At 44.0% G+C, this 24406-nt stretch overlaps 2 protein-coding genes and 1 long non-coding RNA gene across 7 annotated transcripts in view; 1 reads left to right on the forward strand and 2 right to left on the reverse strand.

The window, feature by feature from the left end:
- STK38 (serine/threonine kinase 38) overlaps nt 1-24406 on the forward strand; it is a 100596-nt gene that overhangs the window by 22547 nt on the left and 53643 nt on the right. The window contains exons 9-13 of one of the 5 annotated variants that reach the window (XM_014529606.1): nt 4749-4866; nt 6111-6234; nt 6431-6526; nt 7498-7592; nt 8099-10068. The exons of 1 other annotated variant lie outside the window; for it this stretch is intronic. In XM_014529606.1, the coding sequence (XP_014385092.1) occupies nt 4749-4866; nt 6111-6234; nt 6431-6526; nt 7498-7592; nt 8099-8229 (564 nt within the window). In that variant the 3' untranslated portion in view covers nt 8230-10068. 3 more of the 5 variants (XM_014529607.1, XM_014529608.1, XM_014529609.1) reach the window with 3 other exon arrangements.
- On the reverse strand, nt 1839-4510 carry LOC106723981. The gene is made up of 2 exons (XR_001359734.1): nt 4012-4510; nt 1839-3784 (listed from the first exon to the last, which is right to left on the reverse strand). It is a non-coding gene; the product is annotated as an uncharacterized LOC106723981 (long non-coding RNA).
- Nucleotides 14750-24406, reverse strand: part of KCTD20 (potassium channel tetramerization domain containing 20) — a 27266-nt gene continuing 17609 nt past the window's right edge. Inside the window, 6 exon segments of the mRNA XM_005881726.2 lie at nt 14750-16868; nt 18341-18451; nt 19842-20000; nt 20003-20038; nt 22100-22220; nt 22578-22680. Of these exon segments, the coding sequence (XP_005881788.1) occupies nt 16576-16868; nt 18341-18451; nt 19842-20000; nt 20003-20038; nt 22100-22220; nt 22578-22680 (823 nt within the window). The 3' untranslated portion in view covers nt 14750-16575.

A 24406-nucleotide genomic window follows, 5' to 3' on the forward strand; every position in this document is an offset into this window, starting at 1 on the left:
ACTCTGGGTGATTACCCTGTGCAGTGAAGGTTGAGACTATTTCTTAACAATAGCTTCTGCGTTATTGGGACATTGACATTTACCTATGTTTTGGAAGCTAACAAAAGGTAAGGAATCTTCTTTGATTTTTAATTTTTTAAATAAAAGCAAGCCAATATTTAACCTTTGGCCGCTGTACTAATATTTATTTTGGGGGTAATTAAGCTTAAGTACCTTCAATTATTCTTATACTTTGAGACGGGCTTAATGCTCTTTGACACGCACAGAGGGTCATGTCAGGCTTACTAGGAACCACTTACAGGTCTGTAAGGAAGGGGAGCTCACTGTTGCTGTATTTGGAATTCACTGTCCTTTAATAGTTCAAATGTTTTGTAGTTTTTAAAAATCTTAGTAAACTAAGGTTCTCATGCTGTGATTAATGTTCTGACCTTTTTGTTTTATCTGTGGTAGAAATGGGAATGTATTAAAGTCATCCTCATATTATCAATTTTGATAACTTGAAGAAAATAAAACTACTTCTCAGTCTTCACAAGGTCAATTAACCCTGTGCTTTTGACCTTTCATAGGCGATCCCATTCAGCCAGAACCAAACAGGAGGTTAATATTAGTTAATGCTTAATGTAGATTTACTGCTCTAGGTTAAGCCTATCATATTGTTCACCCACCCTATTACTGTTCTTTCTTTTTCTTTTTAAAAATCTTTATTGTTGAAATATTACATATGTCCCCTTTCCCCCACCCCCATTGACCGACCCCTTGCACCCCGCTCCTGCCCCACGCCTTCACCACCCTACTGTCTGTGTCCAAGGGTTATGCATATATGCAGACCTGAATAAAGTAGAGGTTTAAGGATCACTCCTTGGCTGCTTAAATTATATTGTAATGTTTTAAATAGCTTTGTGGTCTTGGGTAACCTTAGGCCTAGTAACTGATTAGGAAATAGGTATGAGTCAGCTTTAAGTTATTAACCACAGAGGTAAGAGTTGAAGTGCATCTAGGCATCCGATCTTTGCCAATGTATTTATTTTTTTAGTGTAGAAGTTATCGAAGTGTTTGAGTAGGAAGTGAAATTGCTTTATTTTCCCCAAAATCCTAAATGAAATAATAAGTTGGAACATGTCGTGTTTGAAAATGACTATAAACAACCGACAGAGCTCTTAAAAGTTCAGCTCTAATTAACACTAAAAATATCCAGAGACCAAAAAGAAAAAGGATACAGATTTGAGGTATTAAGAGCTTAGTATGGAGGACACCTTAGTATGGAAAACAGACAAAAGTTTGGGAAGGGGCAGTCCCTCGACCAGTTTGTTAAAAGGAGAGTGAGCTCCTGAGGCTGGATTCTAATCCCAGCTGCGTCTATCACAGGGTTGTGCCTGCTGTTGGCTGTACTTTATAACCTCAGGAGTCTTTTAATGTCTTAGTATCTTGAAGTAATTCTTTTCCTGTGGCAATAGATCTCTGGTTTCGTAATAGAAATCTTTGAACAAATAAGGTTTACTTAGTATTCAGCTTTGCTGGAATAAATCTAGTCCCTAAATTGAAGGGTTTCTTCTTGGGGCCCAATCCATGTTTTAGACTTCAAGCTTTAAAACAAAATAAAACTGGCATTTTGTTATTTAATATGTATTGTTAAAGAAAATACTGTGTAATTATGTATGTGGAAAAGTAGATTTCTGTCTTACAGTATACACAAAATAAATTGTAGATGAAAAGTAAAACTTTGACAATTTTAGAAGCAAATACTTGTAATATCTTTATAACCTCAGAGTAAAGAAAGACTTCTCAAATATAAAAGAAATACAAATCATAAAGAAAGTGTGTTTTATTTTACTGCTTATAAAAAACACACACAACTTTCTGTATGTTGAAAGACATAAAGGAGAAGATAAGTCATGTGGCCCAACTACTTTGGAATTGTCTTGCAATTCACGTGCCTATCCTGCAACCCAGCAATTCCACCCCTAGTCATGTGCCTTGGAGAAATGCTTGTACCTGTAAACCAGGAGACACGCCAAAGAATGTTTATTGCATTTTCATAATAGCAAAAAAACAAACAAACCCCATACCATGGAAATTACTCAGTGGTTCTGTCCATCTACAGGAAACTGGTTACATTCTGGAATAGAATATTTTATAGCAGTGAAAATAACTGAATTACAGCTACATGTGATATCACGGATCAGTTTTAGAAACAAAACATTCAGAGGACAAATCAAATAGCAGAAGGCTGCATGTAGAATGATGCTGTTTTTACAAAGCTCAAAAACAAAACTAAAAATGATTTAGAGAGACAGATGGCAAAAAATTAAATTTCTTTTTAAAAGCAGAGGAATGATAAACATAAAATTGAGCATATAGAGTTTAGGAGAGCCCGAGGATGGGGTGAAATGGGATGAGTACACTTTTAGTTTTAATGTTATTGGTAATATTTTGGTTTTTCAGTTGAACTCGTGAGTATTTGTTTTCATTATTATGCTTTATAACTCAATAATTACACATTTTTGGTATGGACAAATATTGCATCATTTAAAAAAATCAATAAATGATAAGCCTCCAACTGGGAGAAGATATTTGCAATATGTGAAACTATAAAGGAATAATGTCCTGAATCAGGATTAATGCCCTGGATTTATTTTTAAAATTCCTCTGAATCAGTAAGAAAAAAGATAATGCAACTGAAAAAAAAAAACTAATGGGCAAAGGATCTGAACTCCAAGGAATTCACGGAAAAAAAAAAGACCTTAATGGCTAATTAACATAGGAATATGCACTCAGACTTACTGAAAATAAGGGAAATGCAAATTAAAACACTGAGATCCATATCATATTCATCAGATTGGTAAAAATTAAAAAGTTCAACAGAGCTAAGTATGGGTGAGATATGAAACATCAGGAGCTGCTCCCCGCTGGGGTGATTAAATGGGCATAACCACATGGAAGGACAATTGGAAGACGGCTAATTAAGTAGAAGTCCAGTGATACTATTTCTCTTACATCCTCTAGTGAAATTTTTGCACAAGTGCCCAGGAAGTGATACAAGAATGTTCATTCAGGTGTTTTTGTTTTAGTGAAACATTGGAAGCAATATAAGTGTCCATTTACGGGAGAATGAATAAAAAAACAACACCATGACATTTGTGTAATGAAAAAGTATACAGTAGTAAAATGAGTGAAAGAATTACGTGAATTAATCTCGTGTATAATTGGAGTAAAACAAGCAAGCCTTGTAAAATAGTACAGATCAGTGTGAAATCCTTTATTAAAAGTTGAAATATACAGGAAGTAATATGTCACTTGCATGAATATTCATACCAGCATAGCAAGCAACTTCAGGGTGGTTTTAATTTTAGTGGAGGGAGGGACCGGGGATCTGGCTTCAGTCTTTTTTTAGTTTCACTTTTAAAAAAAAAGACAAATGAGCTAAAACAAATATGGCAGATTATTTAACCTCTCTTTAAGATGGGTAATAATTACTTGTGTGTTGTTTGTGTTTTGTTTCTGTATGTTTGCAGTATTTCACAATAAATATTTTTAAAAACCAACACAGCTGTACTTTTAATGTTGGAAATTATGTAACAGGAAAGCACCTCGAGTGGAGCCTTCCAGCTGGTCCCCGCTCCGGTGCTGAGCACACTGGCAGGCGTGGCTGTGCTCCCCCAGGACTGCAGTCCGGGGGCACGAGACGAGATTCCTTGCATTTATAAACACTCCTCTCACAACTACTCATAGACATAGTTAAGTTTGGTAAATAGACATTTATAAACCTTTGGCCTATAGGATATACCTTTAGCTTTTTTATTTTTAATATATTTTATTGATTTTTTACAGAGAAGAAGGGAGAGGGACAGAGAGTTAGAAACATCGATGAGAGAGATCAATCAGCTGCCTCCTGCACACCCTCCACTGGGGATGTGCCCGCAACCAAGGTACATGCCCTTGACCGGAATCGAACCTGGGACCCTTGAGTCTGCAGGCCAACACTCCATCCACTGAGCCAAACCGGTTCGGCACCTTTAGCTTTTAATAATAAAACTTCCCTTTTTGATTTTCTCAAATCAAAGAATGGATATAGTAGAAAGGGGGGATGGTTTGGAGCAAGAGAATTTTCAAGCTGCACTCTGCCACTTAACTCGTTCTGAGACCTTGGGCAAAGCCATTTGGGGCGTCAGATTTTTTTTATCTGCAAAATTGGATTAATAAAGTCCTCTTTGCTGAGTTTTGTCAGGACTAAATAGTCTCATAAGCATATAAGAAGTACAGAGCCTGGCCCTTCCTGGATGCTCAGGAAATTGTGACTAGTTGTCATGATAGGTACCTGTCATGACTAGTAGGCTTTGGGTCCCTCCCTCACTGACAGCTTTAGTGTTCATTTTGGAAGTGCTCTGGCAAGTCAGGTTTGCCATTAAGCAGCGAGGCCTTCCTGCATGTCTGGTTTGTGGGTAGCTGTAGACCAGGGGTGGGGAACCTTTTTCCTGCCCAGGGCCACTTGGATATTTATAACATCATTCACAGGCCATACACAATGATCAACTTAAAAATTAGCCTGCTGTCTTTGGTCAAACATTTAATTAAGTCACCCCTAATGCCTTGGCAGGCCCAGACCAAATGATTTCATGGGCCTTACATGGCCTGTGGGCCGGATGTTCCCCACCCCTGCCCTAGATGGTGCTGGGGCCTCTGGTCTGTAGAACAGAACTCTGGCACCCTCCTGCCTGCTGGGCCTCCCTGATGTGTGGTACGTGTTTCAGGCCTTCTCCACAGTAGGGACGCCTGACTACATTGCTCCCGAGGTGTTCATGCAGACCGGGTACAACAAGCTCTGTGATTGGTGGTCGCTTGGCGTGATCATGTATGAGATGCTCATTGGTAAGTTGTATGCTTTCAGTTGGCTTTTTCTGTGTGGCCAGGAAGGAGTCCTACAGTGATAATAAACTCCCATTTCAATTTGAGGTTGATCTAAGTGCTCTCCCCTCCCCCATCTTTCAAAGTAGTTTCCCAAGTAGAAAACTCTTGGCCAAAAAATGCATCCTACTGTATTCTCTGGCACAGTGATATCCTGTGGTTGCTTTGCTGATCATTTATCATGTTTTTCTTCTGCTTTTGCATCCTCTCCATCCAGCAGCTCTTTCAGTCACTGGCATTTATTAAACAGTCATTGTATGCAGAGAGCTGTACCTGGGTAGTGCCTCACACACTCTTTACTTCCTATTTTCTGTCCCCTTCGTCTCTCGGGGTCTTCAAAGCATGGAACCCTCTGATCTCTCCCTCTTATTCAGATGGTAGATCTCCTTTAGGGGACACAGCAGCGGGGTGGTCCCATGCACGAGGGCACTAGGGGAGTCAGTGTGTCTGTGGGGGCACTGAGTGTGTCTGTGTGGACAACAGGCAAGGCCTCTGTCTGACTGTGTTGTCTCTGGGAGCATTGGATGGAGGCCTCTGGAGTGGGTGTCGTGTGGAGGGCAGGGAGAGGAGTATGATTTGCATTTATCTTCGTGCCTGTGGTTCTCAAAGAGGGATGGGGGTCACTTTCAAAACCCATGCTTTTTTCTTATTCTACTTGTTTGGATGTTCTTAGAATGGAGTAGTTTCTTTTTTTCTCTTTTAAAAATCCTCACCTGAGGATATGTTTATTGATTTTAGAGAGAGGAAGGGAGAGGGAGGGAGAGAAACATTGATGTGAGAGAGGAACATTGATTGGTTGCCTCCTGTACACTCCCCGACTGGGACAGAAACCGCAGCCTGACCGGGAATTGAATCTGAAACCCTTTGTTGCTCGGGATGATGCTCCAACCAACTGAGCCACCCAGCCAGGGTGAGGCGTTTCTTAGTAATGTTGTTTCATCCTTTCATTTCTTCTTTGGGCACAGTGGTTCCTGCATCTGTAAGTCTACTTCTTTCTTTTTCCAGATCCAGTTATTAGCTGGCTCCCTAGTGGTTCCAAGAGCACTTTACTTTGGGTTTAGGAGTTCGGGGAAGATAAAATATTGTTTAGGATGTCATGGGGGAAGGACATAACAAGATCATTAAAGATATAGAGAATTGTATTAAGGAGAATAATCTCACATTCAACGCTCTGCGATGTGAAAGCTCCAGGTTCCTTTTTATTACAGGCTACCCACCTTTCTGTTCTGAGACCCCTCAAGAGACATACAAGAAGGTGATGAACTGGAAAGAAACGCTGACTTTCCCTCCAGAAGTTCCCATCTCTGAGAAAGCCAAGGCCCTGATTCTGAGGTATCGGTCAGAGAGCACCCCCTCCGCCCCCACCCAGGCTTTGTGACATCAGTGAATCTGTGTTTTAAATCTTTCATTATTTCCTGGGTTTGCACCCTGCTTCCTCCTATTTCTCTTTTTGAAAAGGGGAGCTTATTCCTTTTCTTCTTCAAAAGAAACTACTTGAGGTATGCTGAAAGGCTTCTGTCTTTTCCAGATTCTGCTGTGAATGGGAACATAGGATTGGAGCCCCTGGAGTTGAGGAAATCAAAAGTAATTCTTTTTTTGAAGGTGTTGACTGGGAACATATCAGGTATATCCATATGAAAACTTTCAGGATTATTTCAGAAATTCTGTAGTTAGCTTAATACTAATTTGGAAGCACCAGTATTGGCAACCCAAGTAAGAGAAGAGATCTTTTTAGAGATTCAGGGTATTTTCCTGATGTAAGTTTATGCTGAGGACTGGGAATTGGAGCTTCCTGTTAGCCCGGAGTCATGGGATAGCCAGCAGTTACTCCCAGAGTGAAGTGAACTTTGGGTTCCATGGTGAAGGGAACATCTAAGAAGTGTATTGTCCTTGCTTTTACCTGGAACACTCCAGCCTCTCTGGTGTTGGGGACCACCAGCATGACTGTCCCTGCCCAGAGGGTAGGGACTGCCTCTGGGAGATGGAGGAGGAGGAAGGAGTGGAAGGACTGGGGCAGGAAGTGGCCAGAGGGGGTGGAGGGAGAGGGAGAATGTCTGGTGTGTGGAGCGCTCCCAGCCCAGCGGGCCCCTGCACAGCCTGCCGTGGGCCCAGGCCCAGGCCACTCGCGTTTGTGGTTGCTGCACAGCAGGTGAAGAAGTTGTCATCTGTTTCATGACTGTTCTGACTTGCATCCTGTGATTTTTTCTGTTGCCTCCTTTGTGCCGCCTCCTCGTTGGCATCTCGGATGGATGGGCAGAGCCCTACAGGAGGGGCCTCTCCGAGGCCCAGGCTCCCTTCCTAGCAGGCAGGGCAGGTCGTCAGGGGGGTGCATAGCTTGGACTTTAATTTCTCCTTGTTCTTTCTAGCTATGAATAATTGTTATTTATATTTTTCATTGTGGTTTATTTTGTTTGGCTGTAGTCAGTTGGTATGGTTGGTCCGTGGTCAGAAGCTTTTCAGAGAAAATGAGTGCTGCCTGCCCGGGGATAGTCTCTCGCGTCAGACCCGGGCCGGGGTCTTCTCTGCGGAAGGCTGATGAGTTATGACCCATTTGATTACTAACCATAGTAATTCTGGCATGTCTGTTCTTGGCAGAGAGAGACCTGCTGCAATATCTATTGAAATCAAAAGCATTGACGATACCTCAAACTTCGATGAGTTTCCAGAATCTGATATTCTTAAGCCAACAGGTAATACCACCAACTCTGCCTATGGCTGCCTTACAAGTGCATTATTCCACCCCCCCCACCCCCCGTTTTGGGGTGATGTTTACAAATCAGGGTAGAGGATGTGGAGAGGAACTTCAGGTCTTCGGGTTCTTGGTAAGTATTTCCGGTGCTGTGCTGGGTAGCAGGGAGACCGTGTCACGTGGAAGATGGATACACGCTCCCGGGCTTAGCCTGCCCAGCGGGTGGGCCAGTCACAAAGGTCTGCTCTCTTGTTGCTGTTTATTACAGTAAAGCTTGGGTGACCTGGAATGACAGAAGTGGGAAAATAAACCGCTTTAAATATATGTGGAAAAAAAATGAGGTTCAAGGAACATATAGGCAAGCAAATGTAGAAAATTCACCCTGAGTGAAAAATAGCTTTTCCCAGATAGAAAACTGGTATGTTCTTCAGAACGTCATGTCTTCAGTACCCAGTGGGCTGTCGGGGTAAGGCAGGGAGTCAACTCTCACGTCTATTTCTTTCCCAGTGGCAACAAGTAATCACCCTGAGACTGACTACAAGAACAAGGACTGGGTCTTCATCAATTACACATACAAGCGCTTTGAGGGCCTGACTGCGCGGGGGGCAATACCTTCCTACATGAAAGCAGCAAAATAGTGCCCTTGGATGGAACCCTGCGTGGAGCAGAGTTCTGTGTACACATCACGTGTTCCTCTCACACACTTTTGAAAGAGCTTCCAAGAAGCTTATGGAACCCACCCGTATGTCCCGGAAACTTGCCTGAAATGTGACAGTGAGTGGATTCTCTTCATAGTGCATCTGAAGCTGTAGAACAGAGCCAACCAGTTCGACCACGTCGGCCATAAGCAGCTTCTTCAGAAGCGTCACGAGCCAATTTGATAGATTTTTTTTTTAAACAACTTGTGTTTTCCTAAGTTCATCAGAATGAAGGGGAAAAAACAGCCATCATCCAACATTATTGAAATTGTAACGTATACTTACTGAATATCCGCCAATTCCCATGATTTTGTGATATGCTTTCTGCCAAGCCCACCAAGTATTTCCTATTTCTTTACAGCTGAAAGTTCCATAGTCCTAAGGAAATAAGCAATAATGAAAGCCTCAGCAGCCAGCGTTCTGCTGAAGAAAGTGATCCTCCATCCTCTGAGGGGTGATGGTAGTTTCTCCCCCGACGAGAGGCTCTGACAGCCTCCATTCGTGCTGCACCTTATTTATGGTACTAGGACACAGACTCAGTCCACTGATGCCTGTCCTCCCACCATCTGAAATACTCATGCTGCTTTTTGGAGTGTTGATGGGGGAATACCAGCTTGATCCATTGTTGCTCTTCGAAGGCCCCCAAAGCCGTTGGGCATTGCCACGGAGTCCGATCACATGGAAAACCTCATTTTCTCTTCTCGGCTAGCTCAGAAAGTCCCCGAGTCGGATGTTGCCGTGGACCAGCACTACCCACAGGTGCTGCCAGCAGGAACTCGGCTTCTTCCTGGGAACACAGCAAGGAGAGCCAGGCACAGGCAGGAGCCTGGAACCCTCTTGGCTGAGGTGCTGCTCCCACGGGTCTCCAGAACCTGCTTGGAAGTGGGAAGGAGCCAGCCCAGTGGGAAGTGCAGAGCCAGCCTCAGATCTTTGTCTCGTTCACTCCTCAGTCATTGGTGCAGCTCAGCTGTGTTTTGTCTTCTCTCTCGGTATTTCTTCTCTCCTATCTTTAAGTACCATTTTGCCTTGGAACCATGATTACAGATATTTCCTTTGCAGATGCCTTCCTGGGGGGTGTTCCTCTCCACCCTACAGCGTGGCCTGCAGCTCGGGCTGAGCGGGCCCTGCTGTGGCCTTCTCTCATGAGACACCCTTGGAACTTGAGCACAAAGTGCCTTCTCTTTTACAGCTGCCACCACCTTTAGAGGAAGTTTGCTGTGTCAGAAAATTGTGGAGGCTCCATATTAATGCATTACTTTAAAACTTTTAATAACTCTGAAAGCATCATTTGCACCTGGGTGGTAACTTTACCTGTGCAGAGCATCCTAGCCAAGCTGCAGCGGGGGACCACTTCCTGCCAGCCTTGATGTTATTAAGATCAGCTTTGAAAGGAAAGTATGTCCTAGCTTAGTCATTCAGAAAAGAAAAATGAAATTCAAAGTTACAGTAGTAAATGAAATTGCTTTGGATTTTCATGTTTTAGAGGAAGAAAAAAGAATTTTAAGGAAGTATTAACTCTGGATGAAGGTAATGTGTCTGCCCCTAATCTTTCATTCATGGTCTGTTAGTGAAAAGGAAGTAAATGAGATTCTTTTGTGTAACTGTAGTTTCTTTGTATTACCAAATAGTTGGGGTGTTGACCCCCATGTGTTTTGCAAGAGTCTGTGGTGAGCATGGGTAAGGAGTGGTGATTGTGTGTTGGGGAGTGGCAGGGGATCATTTGTTTTTTGGGGAAATGTCCACTTTTTAAACTTTTGAATAAACTGTGTGGAAAAAGCAGTATAATGTGTTCTAACTCAAATGTGACTTCCACTTCAAAGAGGCAGAAGGCTAACTGCATCACCGTCTATAGGCCGAGTGCTTTTCTGTCTCAGGGAAGCTGGGCCTGCATCTTCTGAATTGCTGTCCGTACAAAGAGACTGTCTTCTGTTGGCCCCACGCATCTTCTTTCTACCTGGTTCTGTCACAGGGCAGTGGGCTCTCCTCTTGCATTAAGGCCAAGGGGAGACCTTTCTGACAGTGCTCTCAACTGGTGAACCTTCTGTACAACTGTTTACAGCTCAGCCCCACTTATTTTCCCCAGCCTGGGGTTGACTAGGAATCTCAAAAGCTCTCAGGGCAGGACTCAGCCCCCATGTCCACCAGAGCAGGGTTCTGTCTACAGATCGTGTGTATTTGGGTCCTGTTGGATCCCACTTACCCCTTCTCTAGGTTAGAGAAGGAAGCCTGAGAAAAAGGCAGGAAGGAAGGGGCAAAAACCAGGGTCGGACCTGCAGGCAGAGGGAAGCTAAATGCAGTCAGATGTGTACTGTCTTTCCAAGGCTCGTCGCAGACATGTTGGGATTGGCTCAGTATTGGTTCTGTTCACAGATGATTCTGTTTCCTACTTTCTTTTAAAAAAATAAAATAAATTTTTTTTATTGATTTCAGAGAGGAAGAGAGAGAGGGAGAAAGAGACATCAATGATGAGAGAGAATCATTGATCGGCTGCTTCTTGCACGCCCCCACACTGGGGATTGAGCCGGCAACCTGGGCATGTGCCCTGACCAGGAATCAAACCGTGACCTCCTGGTTCATAGGTCGACGCTCAAGAACTGAGCCATGCCAGCCGGGCACGTATTGCTTTGTAGAATTACTTTGAAAAATAACATACAGGCAAATTCCTTTGGGATTAATATTCAAGGTCTGAATAGTAGATTGTTAATTTTAAAACTCATCTATGTGGCATAATAGGATTCCTCTGCTACTTACTACTACTACTTTTTCTCTGAATTATTTCCTTGAAAAGCATAGCCTTTGTGTGTAACCTCATGGTGTTTTCAGAACTCAGAAGGATTCAGTGGTCTTTTCCTTTGCTAGGTCATACATTTTCCCAGAATTATCTATCAAAGCCAATACTGACTTAAAACTAACCTCCACATGCTTGTTCAGGCATTATTTTCAGAGAAAAACATCTTTCCCAAATAACATTTAAGCACCATATTATACGGAGTTTCAATACCAGGCACTCGGACAAGGGAGTGAGTGCTGTGTGGTTCTGAACTGCACATCAGTGAGGGGAGAATTCCCACCAAGTGGCTAACAATGCAGCATCAGTTATAGTTAGTATTTTAGTGGCGATGTAACAATACGTTTAAACCAACCCAAAGTTGCTGGAAAGCTTAGGGAAGCTCCCAGAGATGTTTGCAGACAGCAGTGACTTGGCAGGGAGGAGTGAGCAGTCCAGGATGTTGGAGGCAGGAAGGTATGGTCTTGTGCTGTGGTAGAGGCACGGAGTTGAGTAATTACTGCTTTATGAAGAACACTGCAGTCACTTTTGTTGTGTCATTTCCCTCCCCCACTTCAACCCACTCCAGTCTGGTGCCTCTTCCTTGTGTGAAATGTTAGTATTATCTCATGTATAAACCGTGCTGGTATTTTTGTTATTATTCCTGTGGTCACTGGTGTCCTGCCATACCCATTAGTTTCTTGACTCCTTATCTTGATCAACCTGCTGCACTCACACTGTTGACTTTAAAAACAGCTCCCACCTCTCCGACTTCCTTCTTGTAGTTCCTCTGCCACCATTTAAATGCTGGTGCTCTTCAGAGCAGTGACTTTTGCCCTCTTTTCACTCGTAATCTTTAGGCCATCTGCCTCATACTGCGGCTTCAACTACCATGTTTCTGTGGTGAGGTCTTCAAAGTGACCAGCCTACCTAGACCACTCCCCAGATTGCCGGGTCTCATGGAGCCAAATGCCTACCAGAAATGCCATTTGGATGGCCTTCTTGGGGCTCAGGCCAAGGCTGTCCGGCTCCTCTTGCCTCCGTAGCCTTTTTTCTAGCTCAGTCTACTCAGCTATCCAAGCCAGAAACGCCTCACATGCTTCCCAACAGCAAACACGTCCAGGTCCGGAGCATGGCCTCCATCCTCAGTGCCTTCCTCACTCCGTGCTGAACCCATCACAGTGGTCTCCAAGTGACCTTTGCCCGGGTCCTTCTTTCAAGCCTGTCATCCTCCCTGCTGCCAAAGAAATTCTAAATTTTAAGTCTGATCATGTCCTTCTCCTGCATAAAGCCTTGAGGGCTCCCAATACACCGTTGTCTGAGGTCTGCCTGTCTTTACTCTGGCCTCTTCTCTGCATCACCCCACCCACTTCCCTGATGACAGTAAGCAATTATGTCACCTTTGCTTACAGTTGAGTTGGCCTACGATACCTCCTCCCCTCATACTCATGGATCCATAACAACTTGTATTCATCCATCACAATTTGGTTCATGGGTCACCTCTAGAATTCTCTCGTGACCTCTATACCCTCAGTAAAAACTGGCTACTCCACCCTTATGGGGCTCCTAAGTGACCTGGACTGTCTACCGATGTCTTCTTCATGTGATCATAAAAGCCCCTTGATGGGAGGAACCGTGTCCTAGTCAGGGTGTCCCTGTGGCCCAGCAGTGCTCGGCACAGAACATACTCTGCAGGCCATGTTTACAAAGCGTGTTCTTAACCTCTGAGCTGATAAGGCAGGCTTGCTAGGAAGGCCCAGGCTTGCTTCAGCACCCCTGAAATTCAGTGTCACCAGCAGCAGGCTCCCAGGCTGAGCTGAGGGGCCTCAGTAGACACCAGCCCCGAGTAGGGCTAAGGATGAGAAAGAGGCTCTACCACGATGTCTCCAAGGGACGTACCTTTCACTGATGCCGTGGTTCCTCACTTGCTATAAACCCAAACTGGGACATCAAAGTTTGAGTCCTCTATCTTTCAAACTTACATTTGACTTTGCGAGGTCCTACTTAGTTGTATTTGAGGGTTCAGGGGGTCTCGAATGCAAGTTAACCAGGAACTAGAGAAGGGAGACCATCAGGGCTCTGGAACCTAGACGTACAAACAGCAGAGCGGGAAACACAGGCCTGTGGCAAGCCCACGGCTGCTGTAGGAAAGGAGACTGGGCGCTGGTGCCGCTCCTTTCAGTCCCTTTTTAAATCTAGTTTTATTTTTCTGCCAAAAGAACAACATGGACACAAATTATAATATTTTATTTAAAAAAAAGCATCCTAAATATAGGATTTCGTAAACACTGGTAGGTAAACATGTGCAATTTTAAATACAAAGTAAAGAGGCAAAACTAAAGGCATTTTGCCTTTAAGAGAAAATGTCCTGCAGTGGTGGTCCCACCCAGAGCACGACTGTGGCTCCATCTCCCACGAAGGCATCAGGTTTGCTTTCTGAACTCACTATGCATTTTAACAATTTCAAAATGATGACATTAAATGGAATACTCAAACCCCTTCTTAACTTTCTATTTTCACTGGATACAAAAGGCTCCATGTCACACTTTGACAGTGTGAATGAAAGCCTGTGTTCTGACTGGTTTTACTTACACAAGGATCTGTTGGAACACTATGCAGATAGAGCTCTCCCTCCTGGGCTTATTCCACAGTATTTCCTTAGACTGTGTACATTATCACATCGTTCTCTTGGAATTTAGTTGAAAATATTGGCTATTGTATATTGTGCAGTAAATCCAGCTACTTTCCAGCTTCTTTACCTTTTGCTGTCATTCTTTTCAGCCTGAGAAATCGTTAATATCACCACATTTTAACACTGTTCCTTGCCCAGTACTCTCCAAGTCTCAATGGCAAATGTTTCCTACTCAACAATACGTGATATGATGCAGACATGAACTGATTCTAAACCTCAAATTCAGGTTCATCTTGGCTTGCTGAGATACCTCTAAGACAGTCTGGGTAAAACTATTTCCTTATGAAAATGCTTCTGTATAAGTCACCTGGCTTACTTATTTAGGCACTTAGAAAAAACACCAGACCTGAGTCCTACCCTTTGTATTAGAAACACCTCTTGCCCAGGTGGCCAGTAACTGATTCTTAAGGGAATGACTACAACCCAGCCTGTGTTGGCCAAGAGGTCCTGCCACAGCAGAATGTCCTGGCCCTGGAAACAGCAGCTCTGAGGGGAGCCACCAAGTGACAATGATGCTGAGCTCCAGGCTGGGAGGGCGCAGATGCAGGAGAAGCCTCCCGCTCCAGCTTCTTCCTCAGTCACCACCACCTGGTGACAGTGGCAGATTTACCTCCCCAGATTGTCCATGGGGTTGGGGCCAAAAGCACATTAACCCAATTTGGGAAAAGAAGATATAGTTCTTAAAAGTCAGAATAAGTTAATCATTCATATAGAACAGCGGTTCTCAACCTGTGGGTTGCGACCATCGGAAAACACATATAGCATATCAGATATTTACAATTCATAACAGTAGCAACATTACAGTTATGAAGTAGCAACGAAAATAATTTTATGGTTGGGGGTCACCACAACATGAGGAACTGTATTAAAGGGTCGCGGCATTAGGAAGGTTGAGAACCACTGATATAGAAGAAAGTGTTCACTACATGCCATACTTTCATACCTGGCTTTCCAACTAAGCAAGGACTAGAGTATCAGCTGCAGCGTGTTGACACTTACTACACGTTACCAATACATTAGCTGTGTAACGAAAGTTATACATATACCACAGACTACACACTCAATGCAAATGTCCTTTGTGATGACATGGAAGTCAACTGAAAAGTAAAGGAAGCACCATTAAACAATACTGGGCTGGTCGGTTCCTAGTGGGCATGAATGTATACTGGTAAGGTCATAGCCAGACCTGACCTCAATATGAGCCAACAGTCACAGAAATAGAACTACCCACTGGCCATCAGCCTTACAAATGGATGCCATGGTAATCAGAACTCTGCAGATGGGGTGGGGGGTGGTTCAGTTTAACCCCGATTACTTTTCAGAGGAAGAGAGCATTGATTTCCACTGTGATGCTGACCACATGCAGAGAATACACTTACTAGTAAGATTCTTGCTCTTCAAGCCTGGAAAGAGCAGCTTTCAACGCCCATCCGACTTCACTCTTGGAGGACTGTGACTAGCATGGTCAAAACAGAATCAAACAGCTTGCCCTATAGCATCTTATGGGAATGGGATTTAAGAAAGCCAGTCATGCTCTTAAAGGACTTGAAAACTATGTGCCTCTTTGTAAGTTGTGATGAGTAAATACCCAGGGCAGGTGACTGGAAGGCCAGCCTGTAGCACAAAAGAGGAGATGATCCCATGACATCCGGCTCTAGCCATGGGGACACTGGGGAAGGCGGTTCAGTGCTGGGGAGGGTGATCTGGTTGTCACTGTGCATTGACATGCAGTGACAGAGCAAACAATTACTAGGTCTCACTTCCCTTCAACTCATCCTTCCTTGGGGGATGATATTAGTATGGTTTCTTACTCAGTGTGAGCAGCTGATAGGCTATTTCAAATGAAAATACCCTGGTATCAAAAAAAATTCCCTAAGTATGAAAAGAATGCACAAAGAAGAATCCTGTACTGGGACAAAGCCTGAGCAGGTAATGCTTCCCCATCCAGCTTTCCCCCACACGTCCCCTCACTGGAGCTCTTACAAGTCTTCCTATTGAGAAACTGAGCCCTTGTGAGAAATGTCTGCTCACAGCTGGAGCCTTGAAGTCATATCCAAGGTCGCCCATCCACATCCACAGCAACATGCTGCTCCTGGGTGAAGGAAGACCTATGGCTTCTCACCAATTCCAAGCCAGGGCAATCAGAGTGGCCCCATCTGGAGAGGTTCTTCTACTTGAGTTTCCTTCTAAATGAATAATCTAAACACCATGACGCTAAGGTTCCATCAACACTGTGATGCCACTTTCCTTCCTGTGACAGAATCCATGTGGTTTTGGATTGTTCTTGCATTTAATGAAAAAACAAAACTGAATTTTAGCGCCTACGAATTTCCTTTTAGACATGTTGAATACGAGCCTCGTTCTTCCCTGATGCAATCTGGGCACAGATGCCACTAGGAATGGCATCTTCATCAACCTCTAATGAGCATGCCATTAGTGCTATTTGCAGAAGATAGAGATTGTCTCCTTTAAGTTTGGTCCCTTCGCTGCTAAGTGATGTGCCTGATATAAAACAAAACACACAAAAGCCAAGACACAGCATAAAGCATCAGCACTGCTTTGCCGAATGAGGCAACAGGAGTCTTGACTTGCTTTTCTGCTTTGCAGTTATGCAAAGGCTCAGTGAACAGCACCAGACCTAAAATTCCAAGTTACCAGGGCTGCTGCAAAGCTGGGAGCTTCATTACCAGTGCTTTCTCATCCCCGGCGGAGGTGCAGATATACTGAAAAGGACGCACGTTAATTATGGGAGAAAGGGAAAGGATGGGGAGAACTGGCTTTTGGCAGCCCAGACAAACGCTTCACAACGCTGGACCCATAGCTGGCCCTAATCCTGAAAGTCATTAGAAGCCATCTGAGAAAGTGGGGCATTTAGTCGGTCAAGTTCATCCACTTGGGGCAGGTGATGCATCAATATCTCCTGGTCCTCCAAGACATCTTCTCCAGCAGCTACCAGATTAGTGAGGGATTTGCTCTGAACACATTGGAAGTCCACATGGCGACTCTTTCCTTCTTCCTTTTCCCATGACATCTGGATAAAAGGGCGCTGCACATAATTATAGATGACTTCAGATCGGCCACCAGGTCTTCTCTTAATTTTTTCTTTACAGGTAGGGTAACCTGAAACAGAAAAAGACCGTTTTCATGACTTCAGCAAATGCTCACTCTGGCTTCCATACTTCCTCACCACATCAATTCCTCCCAAATCCATGAAAATTACAGGGGAAGCGACCAGTCTCTGACCATGTCCTCCCAGCCCCAATCACCTACACGCTCTCTGCCCTCCTGCTCAGTTAGTTGGTCTTATCCCTAGAAGGGAAGTAACAAAAATTCTATCCCTTCTAAGGGAAGGGGGAGAGAAACCTCTTATTAATTTCAGACGCCTTAGTTCAGGGGTGCAGAATGTCTGGTCCGCGGGCCATGGAAGGCCTGCAAAATCATTTGGATGGTCCTGCCAAGGCAACCGCAGGCAGGACTTGAAATTCAATAAATCTAGGAGTTTTTTTTCAGAGCAACATACATTTATATTAAGTGAATTATATTATACATTTATATTAAGCTAATGATGTTATAAATATCCAAATGGCCTTTGGCAGAAAAAAGGTTCGCCACCCCTGCTTTAGTTACTGGCAACAACACTACAGAATGAAAACCCTGCTAGGGCATGGCTACTCCGTCCTCTAATTCTATTGCTTAGAGGGCACATTGTATGAGAACCAGTTAAGGGAATGTGGAATGTTTAGCCTAAAGAAAAAACTGGGATGCTGCCTAAAGTATCTGAAAGGCTGTCACATGGAATGGGAGAAATCTTATTATGTGGAAGAATGTTCTGATGGTAGGACAACCTGATGGGCTGCTGTGGGAAATGGAGTGATCCCTACCACCCTGTTCCCGGGGTTTCCAAAGAGACAAGGGAAGTACAGAGGTTTAATTGAAGATCTCAAAAATTTCTTCCAACTTCAAATTCCAGCCTAATTCAGACACAATGAAGGCCTGATGGGTTCCGTGGGCAAGACTGGGACAGTAAGAGTAGCAAAACATATGTCCCAGTCCCATGGAGGGAGACCAGGACGGCTTCAGCAGGAATGAGTCTCTGAGACCTTCCACAGAGACCACAGGTGGGGAGGCTGTCACTGCTCAAGATCATTTGAAGCAACTCTGCCAACGTCCAGGCATTTCTCAAGGGCACATAATGGAACAAACAGAGCCTCCAAGAGAGTTTTCAGGACCTTTCCAGGACCCAGAAAGATCCTCACCAAGGATCTGGCAGAGTGGCTCTCCCCTTGGTGAACCCCCGAGACCTGCTCCATTTACCCCCCCAGAGGCCTTAGCCCTCACTGCTCCCTTTATGCCGAGGCAGGAAATTGGAACTTATTCCTGCAGCTGCTTTAAAGCATTTCCAACTGGAAATAAAGTGAAAGGAAACATAAGGACAAAACAAAAATAAAGATCCTTGAAACCTGGGTAGAAATGTAGTTTTCATTTGTCCACTGTCTAGGTCCTCTGGAAGTTTTCAGGACATAAGCTATGACCGTAGTTGCAGCCTACCTCCATAAGCTATGCAAGCTGAATATTGACTGGGATGTTTTTACCTTCAATTCCAATGCGAATGTTTTTCAGGCCCCGTTCCTTTAACACTGTTTTAGCAACATCCCGATTCTCAATGTACTTGAAGAATCTGTAGAGCTTGGAACTATAAAGAACTGTGGAAAAAATAAAAAATAAAAGATCTGGGGTTAGTTATGGAGCAAAGACTCCATTAAGAGGAAGGAGATGAGCTAACAGAATCAGACTAATAAAAGTTATATTTCTTTTGGCCCTGATGCCAAAAAAAAATCAGGTGGATCACAGATTAAATGTTAAATAGGATATGGAAGGCCTTTCTGGGTAGGACATAAAACCTAGAAGCCATAAAAGAAAAGTTGATACACTCAACTATATAAAAATACATCTCTACTTAGTCATTAAAGCTAAAAAGACAATCAACTGAAAGAAATATTTGTAACTCATATTACAAAGGGCTAACTTCCTTAATAGAGGTCACAAATAGAGAGCTTACACAAATCTCTAAGTAAAAGACTAACAATCCAATTTTGCAATGGGCTGAAGGAAAAAATAGTTTAACAGAAAAGGAAATTAAAATGGCTCTTAAAAATTAAGATGGTCAGTCTCATTCATGAAATGAGAAATGAAAACCAAAACTCAAATAGCAAATATAAAACTTTAGTAAAACACTGTGCAGAAAACAAACCTTCCTATGTTTTGTGAGTGTAAATTGACTCAAACTTTATGGAGGATAATTTGCCAACATGTATCAAAATTATAAAAGCACAAAGCTTTTGACAGAAATTTCATTTCTAGGAATATTATTCTACAGAGATATGCATGTGTGAAAAGACTGTGTTAATAAAAAGGATATTCACGGAGCATTTGAGATCTTGCTCCCTGGCATATGCCTTCACTTTGACTCAACTAAACTCATAAAAATTCAAATAAATAAATAGCTATTCACTGCAGCATCATTTATAATTTATAGCTTAAATGTCCATCAACAGGGCTGGTTAAATCAATTATGACAATCATGCAATGGAATACTATACAGCTATAAATAAGAGCATGGAGGCTTTTAATGTAAGAAATTGTATAGAATAGTCTGTATTCTATATGGTATCATTTGAAAGAAAGGAAAAACGTGCTTATGTATGTGCACTGAAAACGTCTGGAAGAAACAGGAGGAAAACTGGATAGATGAGGCAGAGGTGGGAACAAGACTTCTCAATGTGCATCCTTATGTACTTTTTGAATTCTGTGTTATCAGTTCAAAAGGATTTAAAAGTGGAAGAATGACACCACCATTTAACAGGCTGCCTCAGCACTGACACAGTACCAGGCACCAGCAGCAGGGAAGGTATAACATTCACTATGTTCCACAGCGTAACAGTCAGACCTGCGTCACTGCACTGAACTGATCTTCCAGGTGAGTGTGCTCACCACTGGCTCACAGTGATATTCACGCTGGTTCTAGCATCTAGCTGCTATTCTGGGTAGCGTGTTTCTTGCAAAAAACATCTGCATCATGCAGGTGGCTCCTACTTTGGGAATATTCCTCTCCCATGGGTGGGGGGTGGTCTTCATCCCAGTCCACAGAATCCTCATCAGTCAGCACAACGATGTGGCACTCTCGCTCCCCTTTCTTGGCACAGCCCACCATGATGGGCAGGATCAGTTCTTCGAGGTAGTGATCAAACTGCTGTGAGCACCGTCATTAGACAGTTCATGCAATAAAGCACCTGGGGAGAGAAACTGCAGGTGAGCATCCGCTCTGCCCAAGTGCATGTTACTGGAGTGAAAAAGATGATCGGGTAATCGCTGTTACCATTGATAGGGTCCAGAGAAGTGACCCATTTGAAGGCAGAGATTGTTTCCTGCTTCAAGGTGGTAATTAAGCTGATTTTGTTAGATGTATTTCACATTCTACCATGCTTCCTTTACTCATCCTATATAATAATCCTATATAATAAAGAGGTCATATGCAAATTAACCCTCACACCCTCACAAGATGGCTGCCTATGACCATGCCAGCAGGGGGGTTAGTGAGGGATGACCAAACGACTGAACAGCAGGCTGAGTGGGGTGACAAGGCTGGCGGGGGGGCTGTGAGGGGCGACCGCAGTGAGGGGTGACCAGGCTGGCAGGGGGCAGTTGGGGGAGACCAGGCTAGAGAAGGGGGCAGTTGGGGGTGACCAGGCTGGCAGAGGGGGGCAGTTAGGGGTGATCAGGCCGACACGTAGAGGCAGTGAGGGGCGATCAGGCCGGCAGGGAGGGGGCAGTTAGGGGCAATCAGGCAGGCAGGCGAGTGATTAGGAGCCAGCGGTCCAGGATTGTGAGAGGGATGTCCAACTGCTGGTTTAGGCCCGATCCCTAGGATCGGGCCTAAACCGGCAGTCAGACATCCCCCGAGGGGTCCCAGATTGGAAAGGGTGCAGACTGAGCTAAGGGGGGACCCCCCCCAACCGGTGCATGAATTTTGTGCACTGAGCCTCTAGTGCTTAATAATCCCTGAGCATTCTGATCAATGGAGGTTTTGTTGAACATACAGTGTCATATCATAAACATAATTCTACAAGATATAGAACCATCATTCGGGGATGACTCTGTAGTACTGCTTCTGAAGATCCTCTAGACCCCAATTTCATGGAGTTAAGCGTACACAGAAGAAGAAGAATCCGAAGTTTGGAGACACCAAGGGACTTGCTCTAAGTCAGTGGTTCTCAACCTTCTGGCCCTTTAAATACAGTTCCTCATGTTGTGACCCAACCATAAAATTATTTTCGTTGCTACTTCATAACTGTAATGTTGCTACTGTTATGAATTGTAATGTAAATATCTGATATGCAGGATGGTCTTAGGCGACCCCTGTGAAAGGGTCGTTTGGCCGCCAAAGGGGTCACGACCCACAGGTTGAGAACCGCTGCTCTAAGTATATACTAGACCCAGTAGAGAATTCACAAGTCCAGAGAACTTCATGGAGTCTGCAGGGAAATGTATCATGAACTTCAAAGAACAATTTAAAAATAATTTCAGGGAGCCTAGTGGGTAATGATAAGAGCATGGAGTTTGTAGTCAGACAATCAGTTCTAATTTCAACTTTTAATGCTTAAGAGCTTTGAACAAGCTAACTTCTCAGTCTCATTTGTTAAATGAGGTTATCACCCATCTTTTAGGATTATTATAGGATTTACACCAAGTTCACATCTATAAAGCACTTAACAAACACCAAGTCAGGGGTCCTCAAACTTTTTAAACAGGGGGCCAGTTCACTGTCCCTCAGACCGTTGGAGGGCCGGACTATAGTTTTAAAAAAAACTATGAACAAATTCCTATGCACACTGCACATACCTTATTTTGAAGTAAAAAAACAAAACGGGAACAAATACAATATTTGTATTTGCATGTGGCCCGTGGGCCATAGTTTGAGGACCCCTGCACTAAGTTAATGCTAATAATAAATATAATTGTTAAGAACCCAGCCAATTTATGCTGTTTAACTTTCCTAGTGAGACTTCCCACAGATCTGAGAATCAGTACCCTTATTTGTTAAAAAGGTTGAGACACCAAGAGGGGAAGGAATTAGCTTGGTAACTCACGGGCCAAGCTAGGTTTAGAGCTCACTACACATTCTCTTGTTTACTGCACGTCCTCAAAATGCTTTGAAGCGAGAGAGGGAACGGGATAGCAGCACCTCTCTGCCTCTGCAGATGATTCTCAGCCCAAACTTGAGAATCTCTGGTTAGCAGTAAAAAATGCCAATCAATTCCAGGCAAACTAAGTTCAGCTGCTCCTGTACTTACTCAGATCTTGACATCGGATAGTGTTGAAGTCAAAGTTAATGCAGAGATAATCACACGTATCTCTAAGGTCTGGGATAGAGATGCCATCAGGACAATTGATGATACCAGTTTTGTAATAATCCTGTAAATAGATTAGGAGGAAGAAATGTAGGTAAAGAACAAGATGAAAAATTACCTCTTCCACACCCATTCACTGCTGGTTCTGTAAAGTGATGGGTTACTAGCACTGTCACCAAGTTGGTTGACTCACTAAATGGCAAAGTGGCTCCTGGATGTCCTGACATGGTAAATCACAACCTGATACCTGATTGAGCTCATACAGCAAGAATACTTAAGTTACAGGAATAAAAAGTAAAGTGGGAAAGTCAGCCACTGGAAACTAGAGACCCTAAGGTCAGTACCACAGCCTGGTGGACTCTCAGGACTTCTGATCACGCGGGCCCATGGAAGAGGATATAACGAAAAGACTACTGCGCACCAGCACCGTTCGAAAGACCGTTGCACTGATTCCTTCGGCAATCTCATACTCCCCCTTCTCGTTGGGCCGTGTGAAGTTGTACTCTCTTCCTGGTCCAAACATCCTGAAAGACACCAGGCAACAATGTGACCTTCTCCGGCAGGATTCTCACTCTCGCCTAGTGTAAGTTAACAGAGCACTGGGACCCAGCCCCAACGACGCACTCAAGTCTTAGGAAATGCCCTTCAGACTGGAAAAGAAGGCAGCGTGGCTTTCAGCGAGGGGCACGAAGCGGCACGTCCGCCAGGCTCACCTGTGGCGAGCTCCTGTGACAGCAGGGGCAGGGAAGCAAGCCCTGGGAGCGTGTCTGCAGCGTGAGGGCTGCCTCTCCTGCGCTCCCCACTGCCGGGAATCTGCCTGTGTATGTGCCAGGCAGCTCAGAGACACAGTGTCTCATGCTCCTGGCCTTTCCTATCCCTTTCCCTCCTCTATCAGCATTTACCTACCCGGGATGCCAATTCTCAATATTCCCGAGTTCTGCTTTCAACCTCTAATCTGACAGATGAATCTGTATTAATAGGTACAGATATGTTAATGCTTTCCCTTTCCTGGTACGTTTCAATGGTGGAGCTCTGGGGGGGAAATGCCCTTCTTCAAGCCAAGGAGTAACTAACTATGGGAATTTCAGGTCAAGTAGAAAAGGAGGGTAGGTGTTAGGCCAGTGATGGCGAACCTTTTGAGCTCGGCGTGTCAGCATTTTGAAAAACCCTAACTTAACTCTGGTGCCGTGTCACATATAGAAATTTTTTGATATTTGCAACCATAGTAAAACAAAGACTTATATTTTTGAAATTTTTTTTATATATTTAAATGCCATTTAACAAAGAAAAATCAACCAAAAAAATGAGTTCGCGTGTCACCTCTGACACACGTGTCATAGGTTCGCCATCACTGTGTTAGGCTCATCAGCAGTCTGACGTATTTCAGAGAGGCAGGCCTGCGCTAGGCATGAACTCAGAGGTCATGAGGGTCCGAGGAGGAGGTTGCTTTTCTGATTCACCTTTTCCCATTCTTCCTCCTCCTCTCAGATACCCTCCAGGAAAACTGGCCCCAAGACTTACGACTCCTGCTGCATGTGGGATGGGAAGTGAGCACGAAGGGCGGGCGGATAGCTGCTAGCTGCAGCAGCCTGACTTGAGTTCTCAGTGGGGACGCACTGCCGTTTCCTTCCTTAACCTGCTGGGAAGTCCTGCTGCTCAACTGCTCAAAACCGTTTGCCTCCACTCTGAATTGGCTACTTTTAAAGGTCTGAAAAAGACTCTATTCCACATGCTTTCCAAATCACTAGACCATACATAAGAAATCCATCCTGGTAAAAACTGTCTTCAAAGAATGCTAACATTTTTCTGGAACATTCTGGCTAACGTCTAGCTGAGACAGCTATGAATCAAAATAGTGAACAAATGCAGTATGATCCCCCTGCCATCAGCAGGACCTAGTTCTCCAATAGTGGCATGGATTTGCATTAGTCCATTCTTGATCTCTCAACTTGTCCCCTCTGTGGCTAGCGGTCCACATCTGTAAGCTCAATGGCTGGGCTTAAGAGTACTGTTATGCAGCCACAGGACAACAAACCTAAGTAACTCTCAGAACTCATGACCTTGGCACTCAGCTGATGAACCATTTAGATAAAGAAATCAGACTCTCTTCTTCGTGGACAACCCATTCCTAGATTCAAAGAACCACTGTTAGCCAAGGATCTATTGCCCAGATAATGCTTGCCGCCTTCTCTCTATCACCACCTTCAGAGGAAACCTACCTCAGCCAGACTGCCCTGAGGAACTCAGGAA

The sequence above is a fragment of the Myotis brandtii genome, unplaced genomic scaffold, assembly GCF_000412655.1.
Source record: "Myotis brandtii unplaced genomic scaffold, ASM41265v1 scaffold687, whole genome shotgun sequence".
Taxonomy (NCBI): Eukaryota; Metazoa; Chordata; class Mammalia; order Chiroptera; family Vespertilionidae; genus Myotis; species Myotis brandtii.